This window comes from Alosa sapidissima, chromosome 21, assembly GCF_018492685.1.
Source record: "Alosa sapidissima isolate fAloSap1 chromosome 21, fAloSap1.pri, whole genome shotgun sequence".
NCBI lineage: Eukaryota > Metazoa > Chordata > Actinopteri > Clupeiformes > Clupeidae > Alosa > Alosa sapidissima.
Window position 1 is genome coordinate 9,212,779 of NC_055977.1, and position 22,500 is coordinate 9,235,278.

At 42.6% G+C, this 22,500-nt stretch overlaps 1 protein-coding gene across 3 annotated transcripts in view; it reads right to left on the reverse strand.

Annotated features, from left to right (window-relative positions):
• syngap1a (synaptic Ras GTPase activating protein 1a) overlaps window positions 1–22,500 on the reverse strand; it is a 56,312-nt gene that overhangs the window by 8,305 nt on the left and 25,507 nt on the right. For all 3 annotated transcript variants that reach the window (XM_042077725.1, XM_042077727.1, XM_042077726.1), the window contains 12 exons: window positions 14,971–15,092; window positions 13,789–13,942; window positions 12,910–13,008; window positions 12,229–12,468; window positions 10,619–10,954; window positions 9,834–9,978; window positions 8,978–9,122; window positions 6,199–6,435; window positions 4,273–4,474; window positions 3,008–3,207; window positions 2,332–2,530; window positions 1–194 (listed from right to left, as the gene is read on the reverse strand). The exon at window positions 1–194 is cut by the window's left edge and continues 490 nt beyond it. In XM_042077725.1, coding sequence (XP_041933659.1) covers window positions 1–194; window positions 2,332–2,530; window positions 3,008–3,207; window positions 4,273–4,474; window positions 6,199–6,435; window positions 8,978–9,122; window positions 9,834–9,978; window positions 10,619–10,954; window positions 12,229–12,468; window positions 12,910–13,008; window positions 13,789–13,942; window positions 14,971–15,092 — 2,273 coding nt within the window. The remainder of the gene's footprint in view (window positions 195–2,331; window positions 2,531–3,007; window positions 3,208–4,272; window positions 4,475–6,198; window positions 6,436–8,977; window positions 9,123–9,833; window positions 9,979–10,618; window positions 10,955–12,228; window positions 12,469–12,909; window positions 13,009–13,788; window positions 13,943–14,970; window positions 15,093–22,500) is intronic.

Consider the following 22,500-nt stretch of genomic DNA (forward strand, 5'->3'; position numbering starts at 1 on the left):
AGCCCGCCGGACATGCTGGACGCGCCCGAGCCTGCCGACGTGCGGCCACCGCCTCGCAGGACTCCGAAGCTGCCCAGCCCAGCCAGTGAGGCCTGCGAGGAGTTCAGCATGTCGCCCGAGTGCAGGTTGGAGATGCTGTTCATCCGCGAGTCCTGCAGGTCCATCATGGACACACTCTTGTTTACACTGAGCACCTGAGACAACCATAGCAAGAACAGAAAACAACAACAACATTTAAACAACATGTACACAACTCGTGAAAACAACATTTTAACCACATGTACAGTACACAACTCGTGAAAACAACATTTTAACCACATGTACACAACTCGTGGAAACAACATTTTAACCAGATGTACACAACTCGTGAAAACTTTGTGTAAATATTGCAAAATACAGCATGTTTCTGAAAAGGCTACATCCAAAGTCTAATCATTTTTTAGCTGCGTTTTAATTGCCTGCTGGTCTCTACCCTTGATGAGCTCAGTCTTTGATGAGCTTGAGGTGATTACAGGCAACCCTCTTGAGGTTAGCTATTATCACCTCAGCGCTGCTATGGTGCCATATGACAACAGAACTTTATTGCAATCTCACTGTCTGGGACCGGTAATGACAAACTACTTATTACATTCTTTTTCCAACCTAATATTATTTTATATTTTGACAAATTAAAAACTGGTGGTTATCTAACACATGGGAATTGTGATAAACACTGTTCCCACATAACCAGATTCTGAGCACAAATAACTGAGCTTTATAGCGTAGCTGAGCTTTATAACTCAGATGTCATTTACCAAATTACTCACCACAGGACTTAAGAAGGTCGAAAGGGCCGTTAACACCAGGGGCCCTATCGTGTCCCCGGCACAAGCTGGCGCAAAGCAACACACGTTTTATTCATATCGTACACCGAATCAGTGGTGAAAGTCGCCATGCGCTCGACTTTTATTAAACTTTGTTCCCAGGGGTGTGGCAATTAACGAGATAAGGTGTGGTCTGGGGCAAAATCCTGATCCAAAAAACGCTATCTTTTACACCATCTAAAAAATCTGGCTATATACTCTGCTAGTCACAAACAGGTTTAGTGGAATCCCTGTGTTTCATACAGTCCCGCGTGCAAGCAGATTCTTTCAAATGCGCCGCTGACTATCAAAACACCGACGCACTGTTTGAAGTTGTGCTGCTTGCTGTTAAAGGGAATGACAGATGTCAATAACAATGAAGACAACTATAATGATAAAAGCATCCACACTGACCAAAGTAACAAGTCTCTCCTGGTGTTAATGAATGTGACGGCTAAAATTTGATGGATTCTGATTGGCTGTTAGCTTTTTATCATTCTCAAAAACGCTCAAAGTAATCCTTCATGATGTTATCATTATAGTTTGTGTGAACGTCATCATTCATATTAACAAGAACGATATTTTTTTATAGTTATCGTTATAGTTATTGTTCTTAGCATGAATGGCCCTTAAGTCTGGCCCTATTTTGGCTAATTTTGAACACAACACTTCTGAAGCATCAGCCTCTGAGTGTGATTTCCTCTTTTCCACTTACCAACTTTATCTGTTGGACTCTACGCACCAGGCAAAACACCTTTACATACACATACCTCAACACAAGGTGCAGACACCAACCACAAACACACTTTTTTGGGGTAAACGCACATTGTCTCTTGGTGTTCTTTTCCTTTCAGTTTATTTGTTCTGTATAACTGGACCCTGTCCCCTTCTTCAACTTTGGTTTTGATTAACTTGCTTCCACACTACCACACAAGTGTAATGCTATTTTGAGCCTTGTCAGTGGTTTAAAAATAGGGATTTGTTTTGACGTGTCACCATTCACCCTTGTGCTTTCACTATAAACCATTTGGCTGCAAAAAACGGACTAGCTCAGAACTCCTCTGATTGTATTATAGCTCCCAAGCGAAACTTTGAATTCGTTATCATCCATAAATACACCCTAGGTTTTCTTTTTTTATCTCTGGATTATTCCTTTAACTTAGAAGCAGCACTAAAGAAGATTTGCTCTCGGTGTCCCATTACAGTTGAGAAGCACAATAATAAACAAACTAAAAATGTGTCTTTTGCAACAAAGTATGAACATAACTCGGATACAATATAGAGGGAATGCACCGACAGCAGTCTGTAGAAAGAGATCTTCAAATTCCTGTAGCATAGCAGCTTATTCAAAAGCTTGTTTTACAAGCAATAAGACCTGCTCAGAGTGCGGCAGAAGTGCCGTTCAGAGAGTTTATGTGCCATCTAAACGATTTTGGAAATGTTATTTTCAGGTAAAAAAAAAAAAAACCTCACAGAGGGGCACACTTACCTTCTGGTCAGGCTCGGTGATATCTGAGCTACTGGTGCAGTAAGCCGGACTGGAGCGAGCCAGAGGCGGGCGGGTCACGTAGAACAGGTCTTTGGACGACGCCCGGTGGTCCCGCTCGCTGTACGGCCCCATGCCCATGTGAGCGAGGCCCGAGGGCATCCCAGAGGAGGGTGAGGGCAGTCGAGAGATGTCTATGGAGCTGGTGGGCAAAGACCAGACACACAAATCAGACCACGGGCAAAACAGCCAAGCTACACCGGGAGGGCAACTGAAGTGTTCTGTTCACGGAGCGTAGAAATGGTTTGTGCGCAGTGCTCTCGTGTCCATGATGTTCAGGACATACTATATCTCTATTACTCAGACTTGCGCCCGGTCTGATAAGCTGTGTGTAACTGTTCACAGTGCTCAGCTCAGAGGGGTATACTACGAATCGAGGTTATTGGTTTACCCCGGTAACTTCGGGAGTAACCACTGATCTCTAAAAGAGTGCTTTACTCCATGTATTGCTTCTGAAGTGACATAATGTTTTGAGATCAGCGGTAACTCCTGAAGTTGCCTAAGTAAGCCAGCAACCTCGCTTCAAAGTATACCCCTCATATCTGCAAACTGACGGTAACTTCCTGTTGGTCTCGGCGTCACACAGTCTGGTGCTACTGACCTATCCAGCGGTGTGTACCTGTTGAGGTCCCTCATCATGAGGCTCTGGAAGTCGGACGAGACCATGTGGTTGAAGCTCGTGGCGGCGCGTGTGAGCAGCCGGTCGGGCGGCCTCTGCTCCGGCTGCTGGGTGGCCTGGCGGTGAAGCTGCGGGTTCCTGAGGGCTACGCTGATGTCGTTCAGTAGCCGGGGTAAGGGCCCCAGCTTCAGTATGGCATCCTGCGGGGGACAAAAGGCACAACACCGCACAATCCTTGTGACTATCCCTTCCTCTTCTTCTTCCTCTGACTTAACCTCGCTTGAACTGGCATTCTATTCTATGCGAGTAGTACTTACAGTACTGCTACACTAACCTGACTGATCCCTTTTATGGAAGTCATCTTGGATGAAAGTGTCAGCTAAATGACTAAATGTAAATCTAAATGTGAGCACAGCACTACAGGTGTACGGAGCCCGGGAGGTGTCATTGCAAGATATTTTTGTATATTGAGAGAATGTGCACTAGTTTTAGTAAATTTTGTGCTCATTGTACTAAATTGTGGTCTCATTTCACTGGATCGTGTGCACAATTTAGTATATTGTGTGCTCATTTTACTACATAGTGCTCTCGTTTGACTAAATTGTGGTCTCATTTTATTCGATTGTGCGCTTAATTTAGTAAATCGTTCACACATTTTACTATATTGTGCGCACAATTTACTAAATTTACGTTTATTAAAACGTGTGCACAATTTAGTAAACCGTGCGTACAATTTAGTAAAATGAGCACACAATTAAGGAAAATGAGGACACATTTTCTGGATATATACCAACAAATATCTTGCAATGACCCCTCCAGGGTTCTGTACAGGATGTGCTCTCTCCATTTTTCAGGAGTACAACAAAAAACCCTCTTGCTGATTGAGTATGAGAGTGCTGATGTAAGTGCGTTTAATCAAATCAATCAAATCTACACGCTATAGCCTGCCAGGAACTGTTGTCATTCTTGAATTTAAAGATTCAGTAAAAGCTTTCAAGCAGACAACTAATTTCTCTCTGCAATTTGGCATACTCCAACCTGATATTTAGTAGAGTGAGAATGACCAGTAGTCCCACTGGCACAGCCAGTATTCTTACTCTAATTCAGCATTTATTGGCTCTGATGAAAGAGAGCATGGTGTTGACACACTGCAGGTAATTTGTCATTAAGTGCTACACAGAACTTCAGTTGCTGGGTTTCATAATGAACTGGCAACATAACATGAAGTTACATGATCCAGCTGTAGAGATGGAGCTCTTGTTAACCTTGCTGAGTTGAGCCATGACCTCCCAGAGAAGGCTATGCAGCACGGAGAGCTCCCGGCCAAGGTCGATGTAGCCTTCGAAGGGGCTGGCGTTGCTGCCACAGTCCACGTTAGAGATCTCGTAGAGGAACTGCTGCATGGAGCCCCACTCCATCTCCAGGAACTCGTTCATGAAGCACATGTAGTCCTCCTTACCGCCGAACCTGACGGGGAACAAGGGGATAAAAAGAGAAGTGTGTGGGAGAGAGAGAAAGGAGGGGTGGGGAGGAGGGGGGTAACCAGGAGGGAAGAGAGAGACAGAGACGGAGAGAGAGAGAGAGAGAGAGAGAGAAGAAAGGAGGATGAGGAGGAGAGAGAGAGAGAGTGAAGGACAGAGCAAGTGGTTGGAGTGGAGAGGGAGAGGGAGAGGGAGAGAACAGGAGTGAAGAGAGAGGAATCCATGTTGGGAGAGAGAGCCAAGTGGCAGATGACAACATGGAGGACACCATGGAAAAGAACAGAGAGGAAAGGAGAAGAAATGGAGACAGGAAGAGAAAGGGACAATGAAACATTTCCATGGGAATGGACAACACTTGATTGTACTGCTATAGAACCTACTGCTATTTTGCATATTTAATTATACTTTGTGTTAATGTCTTTCTATTTATGTGGATGTGGGGTGAGATGATACAGAATAGTACTGTAATTTGAGAGCTTAGTATCTTCCTAAAATCAATATGCTTTATGGATTAGTACATGAATGAAACTGGAAAACTAGGTCAAAAATGAATTATGGCATTTGGGCTGTTGCTGACTGGTTCCCAGACATATTTTAGCATATGGATTAAATACAATGTTACATAAGACTCTTAATACTGCTGTACAGGACGCTGGTTTTGGAGCACGTAGGCTATAGCTGGTTTTCACACTGGTTTTCATTCTAACATTAAAAAATAACCCCTGAACAACAACAACATCAACATGGTCCTATACCTATACTATAACTATACTGACCAACAAGGAAATATATCAATAGGTGGGTCTCACAGTTTTATTTTTATGTGACCCACACAAAGAAAGCATTGATCTTAATAATAACGCTAAGTCATACAAAAGATGTTTATATGACTCAAAGGACCTTTTATGATCTTGGACAATGAACTGGCATGATGAGGACAAGCAGTAGCAAGTAACTGTTTATTCACCATTTACTGTATTTAGTTAATGTACTCCAATGTGCTCTTCAATGTTTATTTATCAATTCAACGACTTTAAAAGCAGAGGATGTACAGTACATCGGTGGTGTTGACACAATGGCACATGGTGTTATTGGTTTGAAAGCTCTTGGGACAGATATAGCACACCATCATATGCTTAAGTTATGTCATTATAGTGTGTGTACTGTTCAAGCTGTCTGGTACATTAGCTCTGCTGAAAATAAATGAATGAAAAACATGACATAACAAATAAGAAAATATGCTCCGCAGCAAATAAACACAGCTTTGTCTGACACTAAGCTGGTCTGTGAGTGGTTCCAGCTCCTTGATCTTTGTTATCAAAAGAAAACATGGCGGCTTAGTTTAATATGTGAATCTAATCAGAAAATCTGCTATTTCTTGACAGGCTTGACATTTGAGGCAATTGAAAGAGAACACTGTCATTTCAACCACTCATTCACTCAAGACAGGGAATCTAAAACATCTTGAAGTGACTCATCTTTCTTTCTTTCTGAGACTAACATCATGATAATGATGTACACACAAAGGCTAATTCTACATACTGGGTGCAGTGGTGACAGACTTCGGACAAAGACACCAGAGACACCATGATGCTTGAGAACAGTGGATCAGAACTAAGGTCTCTGACGAAGGGCGTATGAAGGGCATACGAGGGTTGTGAGGGAGGTGAGTGGATGTAGCCTTAATGGGAGTGGACCCTAGTGACTGACTTGGAGAAGCTGGCCAGGTTCTGCACCACCTTGGCGATGAGAGTGAGCGTGCGCGAGGTCCGCGGCCCTGGGTACTCCTGCGTGAGGTTGAAGAGCGACGGCGACATGACGGCCGGGCACAGGAAGCGCAGAAAGAGCGAGGCGCTGATGAGGCGGTCAGCGATGTCCTCGCGCCCGTGCTCAGCGCAGCGCACCCGCCAGGAGGAGAACACCTCCTTTAGCTCGCGGGGGAACACACTGCAGAGACAGAGAGAGAGAGAGAGAGAGAGAGAGAGAGAGGGAGAGGAGACAGAGAGAGAGAGAGAGAGAGAGAGAGAGGAACAGAGAGAAAGAGAGGGAGACAGAAGGAGACAAAGAGAGAGTGAGAGAGAGAGAGAGAGGGACAGAGAAAGACATCTGAATTTGAAAGATGTGGTAGGAACGGTGACTGCTGTAGGATTAAGATTAGCCGCTTCAAATGGTGTATACATGGAGCTCTCGTTTCATTATGCTAACATGACACTCCCCAGTAATCAGTGTGTAAACAATCAACATTTGGAGGCTTACAATTACAATTCAGTTACAGTTATGATTGCGGTATTTTGCAGACACGTTTGTCCAAAGGATTCTTTCAAAACATTAGTTAAAAAACAATGGTAAGCAATATTATAATGTTTGTACACATATTATCTATTTATGGATATACTTTTTTGCTTAGCCACCAACGAGCAACCAATGGGAGTTGATGATATTGCGATAAGAGCCAGATCATTGACCAATGGGAGTTGATGATATTATAATAATACGTTTATTTTATATAGCGCCTTTCTCAAACCCAAGGTCGCTTTACATAGTAGGAAGGCAGGGAAACACAATAACAAACAAACAAACAAACAAACAATACAACAGAGACAAAGGCAGGGAAATACAATAACAAACAAACAAAACAATACAACCAAGACAAGTTATCTGTAGGAACTATGTGTTGGGTGTGGAGGAGAAGCGATCATTAAACAGAAAGGTCTTGAGATGTGCTTTGAAGAAAGGAAGAGAAGGACAGGCACAAAGGGGTTGGGGGAGGGAGTTCCAGAGTTTGGGGGCCAAGGCACTGAAGGACCTGCCACCCAGGGTGGAGAGTCTGGAGCGGGGGATAGCCAAGAGGTTTTGGTCAGAGGATCTGAGTGAGCGGGAAGGAGTGTAAGGGGTCAGGGGGTCGCAGATGTAGGGGGGAGCAAGGTTGTGGAGGGCTTTGAAGGTGAGTAGTAGTACTTTGTATTTGATCCGGGACGGAACTGGTAGCCAATGGAGTTGATGGAGAATGGGGGTGATGTGTGCTGATCGTCTGGTATGGGTGAGGAGCCTAGCTGCAGAGTTTTGAATATATTGTAGTCTTTGAAGGGTTTTAGTGGGGAGACCAAGGAAAAGTGAGTTGCAGTAATCTAAACGGGACATAATGAAAGAGTGAACCAAAGTCTGTGCATCACTAGCAGAGAGGAAGGGTCGGAGGCGTGCAATGTTACGGAGGTGAAAAAAAGCAATCTTAGTGAGTGATTTGATATGAGGATCAAAGCTAAGGGTGAGTCAAGCTGAATGCCAAGGTTTTTAACAACAGGGGTGGAGTGGACAGATGAGCCATTAATGTTGAGAGTGAGATGGGGAGATTTGGTGAGGATGCTTTTAGGGCCAATCAGCAGAATTTCGGTTTTGTCTGTGTTGAGCTTGAGAAAATTGTTTTGCATCCATAATTTTAAGTCAGAGAGGCATTCAGTGAGGGAGCGTGGTGGGGGGTCAGAGGGAGGTAAGATAGAGTTGGATGTCATCTGCATAGCAGTGGAAGTTGAGACCGTGGCTGCGAATAATCTGGCCAAGAGGGAGGATGTATATGAGAAAGAGGAGGGGCCCAAGTACAGAACCCTGGGGGACACCACGAGTGACAGGGGACTTGGGGGACTGATGTGGACCAAGTGTTACAAACTGCTTTCTGTTGGTGAGGTATGACTGAAACCAATTGAGGGCTGTGCCAGAAACACCAATAGCAGACAGACGGGAGATTAGAACATTGTGGTTGATGGTATCGAAAGCAGCACTAAGGTCAAGGAGAATGAGAATGTTAAGTGAACCAGAGTCAGCAGACAGGAGGAGGTCGTCTCAAGGGCAGTCTCTGTACTGTGACATGAGCGGAAGCCAGATTGAAAGGGCTCATACAGGTCGTGGTGGTTAAGAAAGGTGTGTAGTTGTGAGGCCAGATGTTACGACCTGTGATAGTTGTTTTCTCTGAGGAGGGAGGAGGAGAGATCATATGACAACGGCATACAATGAGCTTATGGTCAGAGACACCAGAGATGAAACCAGAGACAGAGATGTCATTCAGACCAGAAGAGCAGAGCAGATCCAACGTGTGGCCATGAGTGTGAGTGGGAAAGTCAACATGCTGTGTCAAACTAAAACAGTCCAATACAGAGTTAAACTCTGAGGTGTAAGAACAATTAGTATCCACATGAATGTTAAAATCCCCTAACATAATCATAGCAGAACAAAGGGATGAAATAACAGTGAGAAGTTCATTCAATTCAGACAGAAAGTTTGCAGATGGTTTTTATTTTTTGCAATAAGAGCCAGATCATTGACCAATGGGAGTTGATGATATTGCAACAAGAGCCAGATCATTGACCAATGGGAGTTGATGATATTGCAGTAAGAGCCAGATCACTCACCAATGAGAGTTGATGATATTGCAATAAGAGCCAGATCATTGACCAATGGGAGTTGATGATATTGCAGTAAGAGCCAGATCACTCACCAATGGGAGTTGATGATCTTACATAGTGCCAGCTCGCAGCACATGCGGAGGTTGGCCTGGCGGTCCGGCAGCACAGAGGGCGGAGTCTGCATGGGGTCCACCTCGCAGTTCTCCTCGGACTCGTACAACGCTCGAATGAACTCCCCTGTGGAGAGGTGCCATCACTGCTGTCACACACAGCAGCCTACATTTTATTATTAATATTATTTTTCATATTTTTCTTTCTTTTTGTTTTTTTTTGGGGGGGGGGGGGGGGGGGGGGCATTTATGCCTCTAATCTGACAGGACAGTAGAGAGAGTGACAGGAAGTGAGTGGGAGAGAGAGATGACCCTGCTGAAAAAAAAGCATATTTCTGAGTTCTAAAGGAAGTACTAAAGGAAGTACTAATAGGCTACTATGCTTCTTCCAAGGGCAGTAAGAGTTGTAGTTCACAACTGATACATCCAATCAGTTTAGACTTCTTCTCCCTTTGCAGGGAACATCACTAATGAATGTTATGTTAATAACAGATAGAGTGTGGGGTGTGTGTGTGAATGTGTGTGTGTGTGTGTGGTCGTGTGTGTGTGTGTGTGTGTGTGTCCTATTAAATACTCTGCAATGGGAAAATAATCTCTTGTTCACTGATCCAGTCATTTGCACTGCAGCGACTGGGAGAGAATTAATTCACAAAACAATTTATGGATAACGGATCCAACCATTTGGGGAAATTACTATTGACAACAAAGAACACATTTGAATGACAAGCACCATCACATTCAATTATAAGAATTTAAATGAACCTGCCTGGTGCATCTGTACTGAACTAAATGGGCACCAGAGCTGAATACTTTATTGTCATCAAAAACAGCGACTCACCTATGGCGTCCTTGAGGTACCTGTGTCCGATTAGTTTGAGGTACTCCTCTATGGCTTTCGTAGCCAGGGTGTTATCCCTGAAGATGAGATGTTCTCGATCAATGAAGCGGTCCACTTCGCTCATTGCCATGTCTGACAGAAAATCCTATAAACGTATCAACAAACAAATCACAAACTCAAGGCTGAGCGGGATGACACTGAACAGATCAAGATGTTCACACACCAAGCTTCAAAGAAGTTAAAGAGTACTTCAAAAGTCTAGCAAGGAAATCATTTGAGTTAACCAGTAGATGTATTACCAGGTGGAAGCAGCTTAAAATGTTGCAGGTGTTGTGGCCATAAAGTGAACTCATATAATGATGTTATGTATACCTTCTGTCATTCGTTATTGGTAGAACAATATGGATGCAATAATAACCATCATCACCTGTTATCCCAGGACCAGATGTGACACACTGCAGTCCTACCTAACTGATGACTTTGAAACTACGGTGGCTGAGAGGGGTCAGAGCATACATCTTTTATCCCAGGACCAGATGTGACACTGCAGTCCAACCCAACTCATGATAATGACGATTGCTCGAGGAGTCTATGTGTGCTCCTAGTGTGTGTACTCCAAGTGAGATCACTGCTCCAAGTGTGTGTGTGTGTGTGTGTGTGTGTGTGTACACTACCCCCAGATAGGTAAAATGCAGAGGACAAATGTCTTACAGGAGTTTCCTACAGGACAATAAAATATAACTTTACTTAATGAGACTACGGTGGCTGAGAGGGGTCAGAGCTACCTTTGCTTTCCCCGTGCTCTGCAGGATGTGCACCAGTGCGCAGGCCACCTCCTCTTTGCTCTTGACACTCAGCAGCGGCTCCAGCACGGTGCAGAGCGTGCGGTAGTTGTTGGTGACGTACTCGGCGAACTCCTTGTACAGCTCCATGGGCAGGATGCTCATGGTCTGGTAGCGCGACTTGAGGCGAATCGAGGCGTTGATGATCTTGCTGCCCCCGCCCCCGCCCCCTTTGGTCAGGATGCTGGGCTGGATGACGGGGTACCATTGCTCCACAAACTGCCGACCGGTGAGGCTGGAGATGGGGATGCTGACCAGGCCGAGGTAAGTACTCTTCTCCTGGTGAACAACAACAGCAACAACTTGAATTTATATATACTGTACAAAAAAATATATATATACACTGCACTTACAGTTTTTCACAATTGTTAAAACACATTTTTTTTAAACCTTCCACCCTTTTCTCCATTCTCAAACTACATTCACAGAATGTCTGACAGTTCTTGCAAAATAAAACACTTGCCTCAAAAGTTTTACTTGTGCTCAGAACCAAACGGTGTCAGAGTACAGATCCAGTGTATGATTGAAGTGTTCCTTTAATTTTTTTGAGCAGTATATATACATATATATATATATACACACACAAGGTATAGTAGGGGTATAAAGGTACACATATTCATACCGAATTGTTTAGGTACAGGATGAGGTTCAATACAGATGTGTACCGAATGTACTGTATCTAATGAAGTCATAATCAGTAATCAACAGTTTTTTACCTGTGGACCATGTTTCAAATTCGAGTTCCCTCACAAACATATTTAAGTGGCGAACCATATGTCAGTTTAGTCAATTAACATCAAAAAACATTTGACACCTTTTCAAAATACTACTCCCGCTGCGCATCAGCAATATTGTCAGTGAGTTTTAGGCTTGCAGTTAACCGAACCGAACAATTACCGGAACCGTGACTTCAAAACTGAGGTATACACCGAACCGTGAGTTTTGTGCACTGTTACACTCTAGTATATAGCGCCTTTTTCAAGGCAACCAAAGCGCTTTGCAGTGAAGGGGGAACCTCACTAACCATCACCAATGTGTAGCACACACCTGGGTGATGCACGGCAGCCATTATATGCCAGAACACTCATCACACACCAGCTTGAGGATATTAAGGGAATGAATGAATGAGTCAATTACACTGGGGCATGATTAGGGGGCCAGATTGAATGAGCCAGGTTGGAATTCAGCCAGGACACCGGGGAAACCCCTACTATTTGCGATAAGTGCCATGGGATCTTTAATGACCCCTATGAGTCAGGACCTCGGTCTCATCCGAAGGACAATCTCACCCGAAGACCAACAGTCGCTGCATGTGGTGGTTAGCCAGAATACATGTCATGAATTTACATTCACTAACGAGAATAGAGAAAATATGACTTTTAAAAGGAAAAATTCACAAAATCTAAGCTACCATCTACACATCTATCAGAATAACATAAAAGACCCAATCCCTCTCAACTTCAGAAAACTTGAACAGTAAAATACAGTGGTTGTTAAAGACTTGGACGCAAGTGCAAGTGAGTTGGAATGTGATATAAACTGCTGCCACTGACCTTGCGTTTCTTCTTGTCTGTCTCCTTGTACAGGTGCAGGCGGAGGCTGCGGATGGCTGGGAGGTTGTTGAACTCGAAGTGCTCCCCCCAAAAGACCGTGTCGGTGCGCAGCTTGCTCGTGGTGCGCGCGTAGAGCATGTCGTCCAGGTACAGCTCGCAGTAGTAGCGCTTCTTCGTCGGCAGATCCCGAGCCTCAATGATCCACAGTTTGAGAACATTGTCGACTCGTCGGCTGTTGTCCTGGGTGATGAGAACAACAGCATCAGTTGAGACACTCATATGGCATCTATCTCATATTTTGTGTCGCAAATATGAATGGCAATAATGCTTTTTCATGGATATATCAAAGGTTACTAGATATTATGTGTAATTATCATATCATCAAATTATATCACGTATAAACAATGTATTATAACTATGACTATGTCTCAACAGTCAGAATCATTAATGTGAATTGAACGGCTATAATGGGCAAGTAGTGGGCTTCTGTGATATTGTTACAGTGAAACCGTGCTGTTGGTTCTCAGAGACTTGATTAAAACTGCTCTTACTCACCTTGTTAGGTTTAACAGCACGTTGAAGGTTCTCAGAGACTTGATTAAAACTGCTCTAACTCACCTTGTTAGGTTTAACAGCACGTTGAAGGTTCTCAGAGACTTGATTAAAACGGCTCTTACTCACCTTGTTAGGTTTAACAGCACGTTGAAGATTCTCAATCCACTTATCCCTCTCTGCGGCTGAACGGCAGGCAAAACATTTTGTCCCTGAGGCAGTGGTCACCTGAGGCAGCAGATATATATGTTACAAGAGGAACTACAATAGTAGACAATAAATAATTATAACTGTGCATTACACACGCATACACATATTTAGCAGGATGTAATACAACCAAATTAAATATTCAAATGTAATATATAAAACCCCTGAAATGTGGATGCAAGGCAGCAAGCTTTTCCCTGCACGAATCTATTAACCATATCAGCTTTTGTGGTAAATATGTTTTATATCTCATGAAGTATGTGTATGTGTGTACGTCTGTTTATATAATCTATCACCATGGAGAGAGGCTGGTGTTTTTTTGACCTTCATGCATCATAAAATGGCTGGATACAACATCTAATAGATGATGGATCATCTGAGCAAACAGCTATTAGTGAAAGACCCTTTGAGGTCACCAATTACCTTGATGCCTAATCTGCCACTCTTTATTGCAATTATTTTTGATGTTTGTAAATAGAAAGAGGCACATTTGAACATTTGTTTATTTTTCTAAAATCAATCAATATTTCAGTGTTTACTTTTGCCACCGTTGCTTTGTACACAAGTCTTGTTGCCTGTTGCAACTTCAATCATTTATGAGTTGCAAGATCTGAAACATAAATTATTTCTGTTCAGGTAGAGCACTGTGAAACATACCAACAAAGACACAAACACACACAGACACACACACACACACACACATACACACACATACACACACACGTACAGATGCACACAGGCACACATGCACACAGACACAGACACAGACACACACACACACACACAGACACACACACAAACCTCAAAGCAGTACTCCTGTCCTAGAATACTGGAGTGGACCGGCTTGATGATGGCATCCTCGTCCAAGGTGATGTCCAGAGCTTCTGCCGCACTGCTGGGGGACAGCAAGGACTCGTGGGAGTGCGACTCCTTAAAGCTCTGCATCAGACGAGTCCTGAGAAGAGAGAGGAAGAGAGAAGGACACAGAGAGCATGACAAATAGATAGAGGAAGAGAGGACAAACAGAGGGAGAGAGAGAAAGAGAGAAAGAAGGACAGAGAGAGAATGACAAATGGACAAAGAAAGAGAGGACAAAGAGAGAGAGAAAGGTGGAGAGAAATATAGAGAGTGGGTGAGTTAGACAGGAGTGAAGAAAAAGAAAGATCAGCACTTTTTTACTTTCCTTTCATCAAGGAAAACTACATTTGTGTTTCGTTAACAACTGAACAAGGTAATCAATTCAATCTCACGTAATCTTAAACACCAAAGTACATTCAGTAGAAAATGAGAAGGCATTAATGAGGTAATAAATTGAAGGTAAAATTATTAAATTAGAGGCAAATTAGAAGGTAAAATTAGTGATAAGAAGTGGAGTTGAAGATTGGCTCCAAGTGGCTTATGTATGCCACTGAAATGCAGTTAAATACAGTGGCTCCAGGGTGCTTACAAATGAATACATCAAGGTGAAAGGTCAAAATAATTCAAATGAAAAAAAGAAAGCTTTGAGGGCGCATTCACACTGGGTCCGTTTAACTGGACCATACCCGAGTGCGATTACTCGCCCCTAGCCCTGACCCAGCTGGTCTCTTCACATTACATTTTTGTTTGTGGACCTGGGTCCGTTTATGTCATAAACGCTAGCTTCTTTTTACGAATATCGCTTGGTAACATTGCAAAAACGGCAGTTTATTTCCTGGTTTTGGAACAGACAGCATTCAAACTGCACCAGATTTCTAACAAACCATAGACTGCATTTACATCGGCAAATATTACCGAACCATCGGTACAAACGAACTCGGGTCCGGACGAAGCGGTCTGGTGTGAATGCACTCTGAGAGAGATTGGAGGACATAAGTTGAGCTTGGAACACTTTAGTTCTACAGAATATTCCCCCAATTATTCCCAAATAATGACTAATGCTAGTACTATATCCACAAGCAGAATTTGTTCCAGTCTGTCAATGAAAGACGGATGGATCCAAACCTCTCTTGGTCGGCACTGCGGAACCGTGGGAGAATCATGTGGCGGAAGCTGTTGGTACGGTCCAGTTTGGGTTGGCTCTTTGCCCTCTTAATTGAGCCCTTCAACCGGCGACTCAGAAAACTCTAGAGAAGCAAAAAAAAAACCAGACACACAAAGAAGCTATTAGAAAGGGAAAGCTCGGATACCCAGATAGATAAAAGAAAACGCAGAGCGGTACAAAATATGACCACCGCCCAGTCCAGCACATTTTTTCCACAAAAAGAAATCACGCTGAAAGGCCTATATGATTCTAACTGTCTCACTAAATTGCATTATCCACACTCAATTCTCACTGGTATCTGCTAGACAACAAGTACCAAAACATGATTAGTTCATAGATTTCACATGTAAAATTCATTTTATACAACCCCACCGCCATCTTGCCTGTTCATAATTCTGAGAAATTCTTGATTGTTTGTGTTATGTGTGTGTGTGTGTGTGTGTGTGTGTGTGTGTGTGTGTGTGTGTGTGAGTGTGAGTGTGTGTGTGTGTGTGTGTGTGTGTGTGTGTGTGTGTGTGTGTGTGTGTGTGTGTGTGTGCGTGCCTGTGCATGCAAGCGTACATATGTCTACTGTGTGAGTATGTGTCATACGTATAATAACTGTGAATGTATGTGTGTGTGTGTGTGTGTCTGTTTGTGCACATGTGTGCACATGAAATGGGTTAACATGACCCCTGGAGGCAAACATACGGAAAAAAATGGTCATCCTAGGCCCTACAGTTCTCAAGATATTCATAGAGAACTGTGTCTGCCCTACCCTCTTTTCGGGGGGTCCAGTCCAGCGGGGGGGCTACAGATCAAAACGAAAAATGACGGTTACATGCTATCCATGTGGGGGTACATGCCCACCAAGTTTCGTGTACCCCGGTCTTTCAGTGTCCCGGGAATCCTTGTTGGTGTACGTCACTAAATGTACACATAAATGATTTTATTGTTAGGCCCCCCATTAACGAAAGTACACAAAACTTGGCATGCATTCGGAGGGTGTCATAATTATCCTACACTTTTAATTCCGTGCAGTTTTGACCTTGTCAGCCAGAGATATTGTGATGAAAACACCTAATTTTTTGCTTTTTAATTTTTAACTAGGTGGCGCTATACATGAAATAAGTGGTAATGGGATGAGTTGACATGCCCCCTTAAGACCAACATACATAAAAAAGGTGGACCTCCTAGGCCCTACGGTTCTCGAGATATTCACAGAAAACTGTCTCTGGCCACCTACAGGCCAGTTGGTGTATAGTAACATTCATTAATTTATTGTGTGGCCCCCCCATGAACGGAATTCCACAAAACTTGGCGTGGATACAGAGGGTGTCATAATGATCCTACACTTCCAATTTCGTGCAGTTTTGACTATGTTAGGTCACAGATACCTTCAATTACAACACCTCATTTTTACTTTTTTGTGTTTAACTAGGTGGCGCTATACATGAAATGAGTGGTTATGGAATGGGTTGACATGGCCCCTTGAGATCAACAAACAAAAAAAAATGGTCCTCCTAAACCCCACGGTTTTCGAGATATTCACAGAAAACTGTGTCTGCCCTACCCTCCTTTCGGGGGGTCCAGTCCAGCGGGGGGGGGGGCTACAGATCAAAACGAAAAACAATGGTTCCATGCTATCCATGTGGGGGTACATGCCCACCAAGTTTCGTGTACCCCGGTCTTTCAGTGTCCCGGGAATCCTTGTTGGTGTACGTCACTAAATGTACACATAAATGATTTTATTGTTAGGCCCCCCATTAACGAAAGTACACAAAACTTGGCATGCATTCGGAGGGTGTCATAATTATCCTACACTTTTAATTCCGTGCAGTTTTGACCTTGTCAGCCAGAGATATTGTGATGAAAACACCTAATTTTTTGCTTTTTAATTTTTAACTAGGTGGCGCTATACATGAAATAAGTGGTAATGGGATGAGTTGACATGCCCCCTTAAGACCAACATACATAAAAAAGGTGGACCTCCTAGGCCCTACGGTTCTCGAGATATTCACAGAAAACTGTCTCTGGCCACCTACAGGCCAGTTGGTGTATAGTAACATTCATTAATTTATTGTGTGGCCCCCCCATGAACGGAATTCCACAAAACTTGGCGTGGATACAGAGGGTGTCATAATGATCCTACACTTCCAATTTCGTGCAGTTTTGACTATGTTAGGTCACAGATACCTTCAATTACAACACCTCATTTTTACTTTTTTGTGTTTAACTAGGTGGCGCTATACATGAAATGAGTGGTTATGGAATGGGTTGACATGGCCCCTTGAGATCAACAAACAAAAAAAAATGGTCCTCCTAAACCCCACGGTTTTCGAGATATTCACAGAAAACTGTGTCTGCCCTACCCTCCTTTCGGGGGGTCCAGTCCAGCGGGGGGGGGGGCTACAGATCAAAACGAAAAACAATGGTTCCATGCTATCCATGTGGGGGTACATGCCCACCAAGTTTCGTGTACCCCGGTCTTTCAGTGTCCCGGGAATCATTGACGCAAATTTGGGCATGCGGAAAAAAAAAAAAAAAAAAAAAAACTATATGACCGCCGCTTCGCTGCGCGGCGGTCATAATAATACACAAATAAACAGCTGAACTGTACGGTACAAGGACCTTTTAGCACATCAAGTGTGAGGCTATTAGGAAAGAGAACATCATTTATCTTTGTTTGTCTAGTGGAGAAGCCTAGAACATCAGTGGTGTAGAATATGAAACTCCTGAGGGGGTTCTTGATATGATTCTGTCTCAAGTCTGAGTCGGTCATATGCACAGATACGTCAGTAGTAAAAATAATGTGACATGCCTTTTAAAAGAGCGAGGTTGATTTATGTTCATGTTCATGACGTGTTCAACATAGAGAGAAAAAACACCAGAGGTGGTTAAAATACCGATCTGAAAATGTACAAGTAAATGTAAAAAGTAGTTCATTTAAAATGTACTTTAAGTAAAAGTTACCTAGTTACTTTTTTTTGGGGGGGGTGGGTGGGTACCAGAACAACCAGTTTTACCAAAGACTTTCTAATGAGGAGATACAGCACTCAAAAAATCCTCCATAGTAATGCATGGGGTTAGTTTGTAACGGCAATATGGCAGTTGTCTACACATCATATGTCTACACATATCACAACCCTTCCGCGGCAAAACGTCGACATGTGAATTGAGCCAGTCATGTGGTGTGTTGTAAAACACATTGAGTCAATCATGTGGTGTGCTGTGAAGACATCGTGCCAATCATCTGTTGTGATCTCACTGCTGGAGCAAGATTGGTGTCGTGAAGCCTTACGCACACGCATTTCTGCTGAAATAGATGCACGATAAGTGCCCAAAAAGTGTTGCAATATGGCCGCCGAGTGGAGGTACTTGCCTGAAAAGGACGTTGAGAAATGGAGATCTATGTGAAAAATCACCGCAGTTCTCCTTTAAGTTTGAGAAGTAGTTGATTTTCAAAGTTAGTTGCACTCATCCTTGGGTCGCTTTGCAGTGAACAGTAATCCAGCACAACTGAAAAGCCCCTCACAGGCAGCTTAGGCAGGCAGGCCAATATTGAGTTGCAGAGAGTTTTTTTATATTTGGAAACGAGCAGAAGGTTCAGCAGATTAAAGGGCGTCGTACTGGGGGGAAAAGTGGGAAGTATAGGGCCCCAATGGAGGAGAGGGCCCGTGAAAAGTGGAATACAGGGGGCACAACATTTTCACCAGGCATTAGTAATAACTCAGGTAATCCACACATAAAAAATCCAAACAACTCCATGAGTAGAGTCATGTAATGAAGTGGAATAACACAGGGGAAAAGTATTGAACACGCTAAGAAAAAGCACTAAGGCAAGGAAAGGGAAGGAACGAGCTGGAATCTCTATAGAGAGTAGTTATCCTTTCTATCTGTGCAAATTAATATAAGCTTGGTTCGTAGCCTACATATTGATGGGCTATAAAAAGGTTTTTCATTACCAAGGTGTCACACAAGAAACATTTCATGATGGATAAAAGCAAAAAGCTCTCCCAAGACCTTTGCAACCTTATTGTTGCAAAACATATCAATGAAACTGGTTACAGATGCATTTCAAAACATCAGAATCTTCCAGTAAGCAGCATGGGAGCCATTATCTGCAAGTGGAAGAAACGTCACTGAATCATCAACCGGCCATGCACAGGATCTCCTCGCAATATTTCTGACCAGGGAGTCAGAAGGATAGTCAATTCCAAGAGCCAAGGACCACTCGGAGAAAGCTCCAGAAAGACTTGAAGGCAGCCAATTCAATTAAATAGTTCTGGAAGTAAATAAAGATCAGGATTCACAAGAAGGACCCCTGGAATCTGTTTAGAACAATGGGCCAAAATCACACCTGATACTGCGACTAATAAGTTTTGTCATACAGGAAATGTCTAGAAGCTGTCTTTACAAACAAAGGCTTTTTCACAAAGTATTAAAGAAATTTCAGTAGGCACGTTCAATACTTTTTTCCTGTGTCATTTCACTTTAATACACACAACTCTTATGTTTGGATTTTTTATATGTGTGTTAATATAATATGTGGTGAAAATTTCGAATAGAGTCACTGGAAGTTTAGGCTAATTACTGAAAAAAAAAATTAAGCGTTCAATACTTATTTCCACCATATATTTATTTTACCTGAATATTTTAACTTCCAAATTAAATGTCAAAATGAATGTCAGACGAAATTTAAAGTTTGACTGACTGGATTTTGTATACAAAACATAGTGAAAACTGTGTAAGGTCACTCTCACTCTCCTTTGCTAAAGAGCTAAATGGTTTAGTCCGCCTGCACGATTCATAAGGTAGTCTATCTTTTGTTTATGCTGCTGGTGCAATGTCTTTCTCCAAGAAAGCCAAGTCAGGTTACTAAAAACAAAGGCCAAAACAGGAAAAAAAGAGACATCAAAATGAGGGGAAACAACTGCTAATAAACTTCTTTCCAAAGAAAGGTGAGCACAAACGTCAAAACACGAAATCCCATGGTGTTTGCTTAAATATCTCCGCAATCATTAGTGCTAAAACGAACTGAGACAACCGATTGGAATAGCGGAAAATACACTTTTATAGGTTTGGCTAATCTGATGCATCTCGTGATCCAGCTCCATCACTTTCAGAAAGACTGCATGGCGCCAGCTTGATTCATGTCCTGTTGTAGGCTACATGCTGATCACATAGACAGTAAAAGAAAAGAAGTGATCATTATCACTAGGCTAGTGGTTTAGGGCGCGATTTTTTTCTCTCCTTTTCCGTTTTCGTTAGTCTTAACTTTTTTTTTACTCAAGTAATGGATGGGATTTTTGATGTAGCGAAGTACAATACTTCACTCAAAATGTAATCAAGTAAAATTTAAAATACCGATTTTAACTACTTAAAAAATAAAAAATACACCGAAAAACTACTCAATACAGTAACGCGAGTAAATGTATTTAGTTACTTTCCACCTCTGAAAAACACAGATGAGATGTATTGGAGAGCTTAAGAGAAAACTCAAATGGAATACTGCATGTATGAACGAGCATGAAACACCCGAAAAATAAGCCCAAAAACAGTAACAGAACCTATTAAAGACCCGTATTGAAATATAAAAAAAAAAATCCCCACTGTGCTTCCATTAGGCTACCACCGGAGGATGGTACAGGACCATAAATAGCCAGACCCCACTCCTTGACACACACACACACACACACACACACACACACACACACACACACACACACACACACACACACACACACACACACACTTCAGGCTAGTGACATTTCCGCTTCTGGAAGGGTGAATCACATAAAGCTATGCCCACGCACAGTCTAAGAGCTACCCAAGAGGGTACCTGCCGTTCTGCAATTGCTGATCCAGAACACACTGAACACATTGCAGTGGACTGGCCCACTTCACATCATTTCAGCTCTGTTTGCCCACTTTCAGCCAGTAACCAGCTAATTACTGGCATCCAAACGCATGCATTTTTTTAAAATGCCAAATAGTCATAGATCCCACTTATTTCTTAATACACGTTAATTACTAATTTATATTTTTATTATCATTCATTCATTCAACACTCAGTCCTGCACATTCTCTCCACAAAAATAATTCACGCTTGTCAATTTGTCTCCATCTCCTACTCCATCCCCTACTTTTGTGTATGTAAATGAGTGTGTGCATAGTGTGCTTCTGTGTGTGTGTGTGTGTGTGTGTGTGTGTGTGTGGGTTCGCTTGTGAGTGTGTGTGGGGGGTAATGGGGTGTGTGTGTGTGGTGTGTGTGTGTTTGTGTATGTGTGTGTGCATGTGAGTGCGTGCCTGTATGTGCCTGTATGTGCATGTGTGCATGTGCACTGTGTGTGTGTGTGTTTGTCTATGTGTGTGTGTGTGCACGTGTGTGCATGCATGTGTGCGTTTATGTGTGTGTGCGCTACACCTCAAATGAGTGGATAGGGGATGTGTTGACATGGCCTAAGTTCTCGAGATATTCACAGAAAACTGTGTCCGGCCTACCCTCCTTTCAGGGGCCCCAGTGCGGCGGGTGGGCGACGGATCAAAGCGAAAAACAATGGTTCTGTTTCATCCTTGTCGGGCTACATACCCACCAAGTTTTGTGCAGCGCGGTCTAATTGTATATTAAAATGATAATAATAATGAAGTAATATACTGTATAGAATGCTCATTACATTGTGTTGTCTACACATAACTTCTGCTGTCACTGTGACTTGGGCAGCTTTAATGCACTCATAGCACTTCTAGAACTGGATTTCAATCATTTTTGAAAATAAATAAAACAATCACACTCACCATTATGCTCAGATTTAAAGCTATTAGTTGCTAAGACTTAATACCATTATGCTACAATTTAATAACCAAAACATGTAAGGCCAGACTTTGTGTATTCACATTTAACAATGAAACAAGAGACAGTGGATTTTAACATGTTTTAGGGGAAAAAAGAATGTGCAAGCTCAATAAAACGTAATCTTCAACTGTCACCGAGCAGAATGGAATTCAATAGACAAAGCTCAGACATTTCAAGCTGAGAACATTAGATTTTCTTACCTTTTATTTAAGAGCTCTGACATCAAAGCTTTGACATACCATTGAATTTAGTATGAGCTATCTAGTGCTCACCTCAACTGAGGACACACAACATTCAAATAAAAGTATGAAATGTTTCATTTCAATGTAAAGTTGAAATGTGCTTGTCCTTGTTGAAGATCAGTTCAATGGGTCATTCTGAGGGAACTGTCTGGAATTGTTTTTATGTTGTTCATCTTATTTCATATCTTCTCAGACACAGTGTCCCTCAGGTTGTTGTGATCTCTCCATGACAAAGGATGATGGTGTTTAAATCGAGTTTGTCCTTACATTTCTTTGCCAGATGGGTCTCAGGACAGTTTTTTTATGATTGTGCTCAAATGTGATAGCAAAGGAAGGGAGCCGATGAGTTTGTTTTTATTGAGTGATAAATGCTGATATGTTTGTGATGAAAACCGCAGTTGTGCAGATCAACA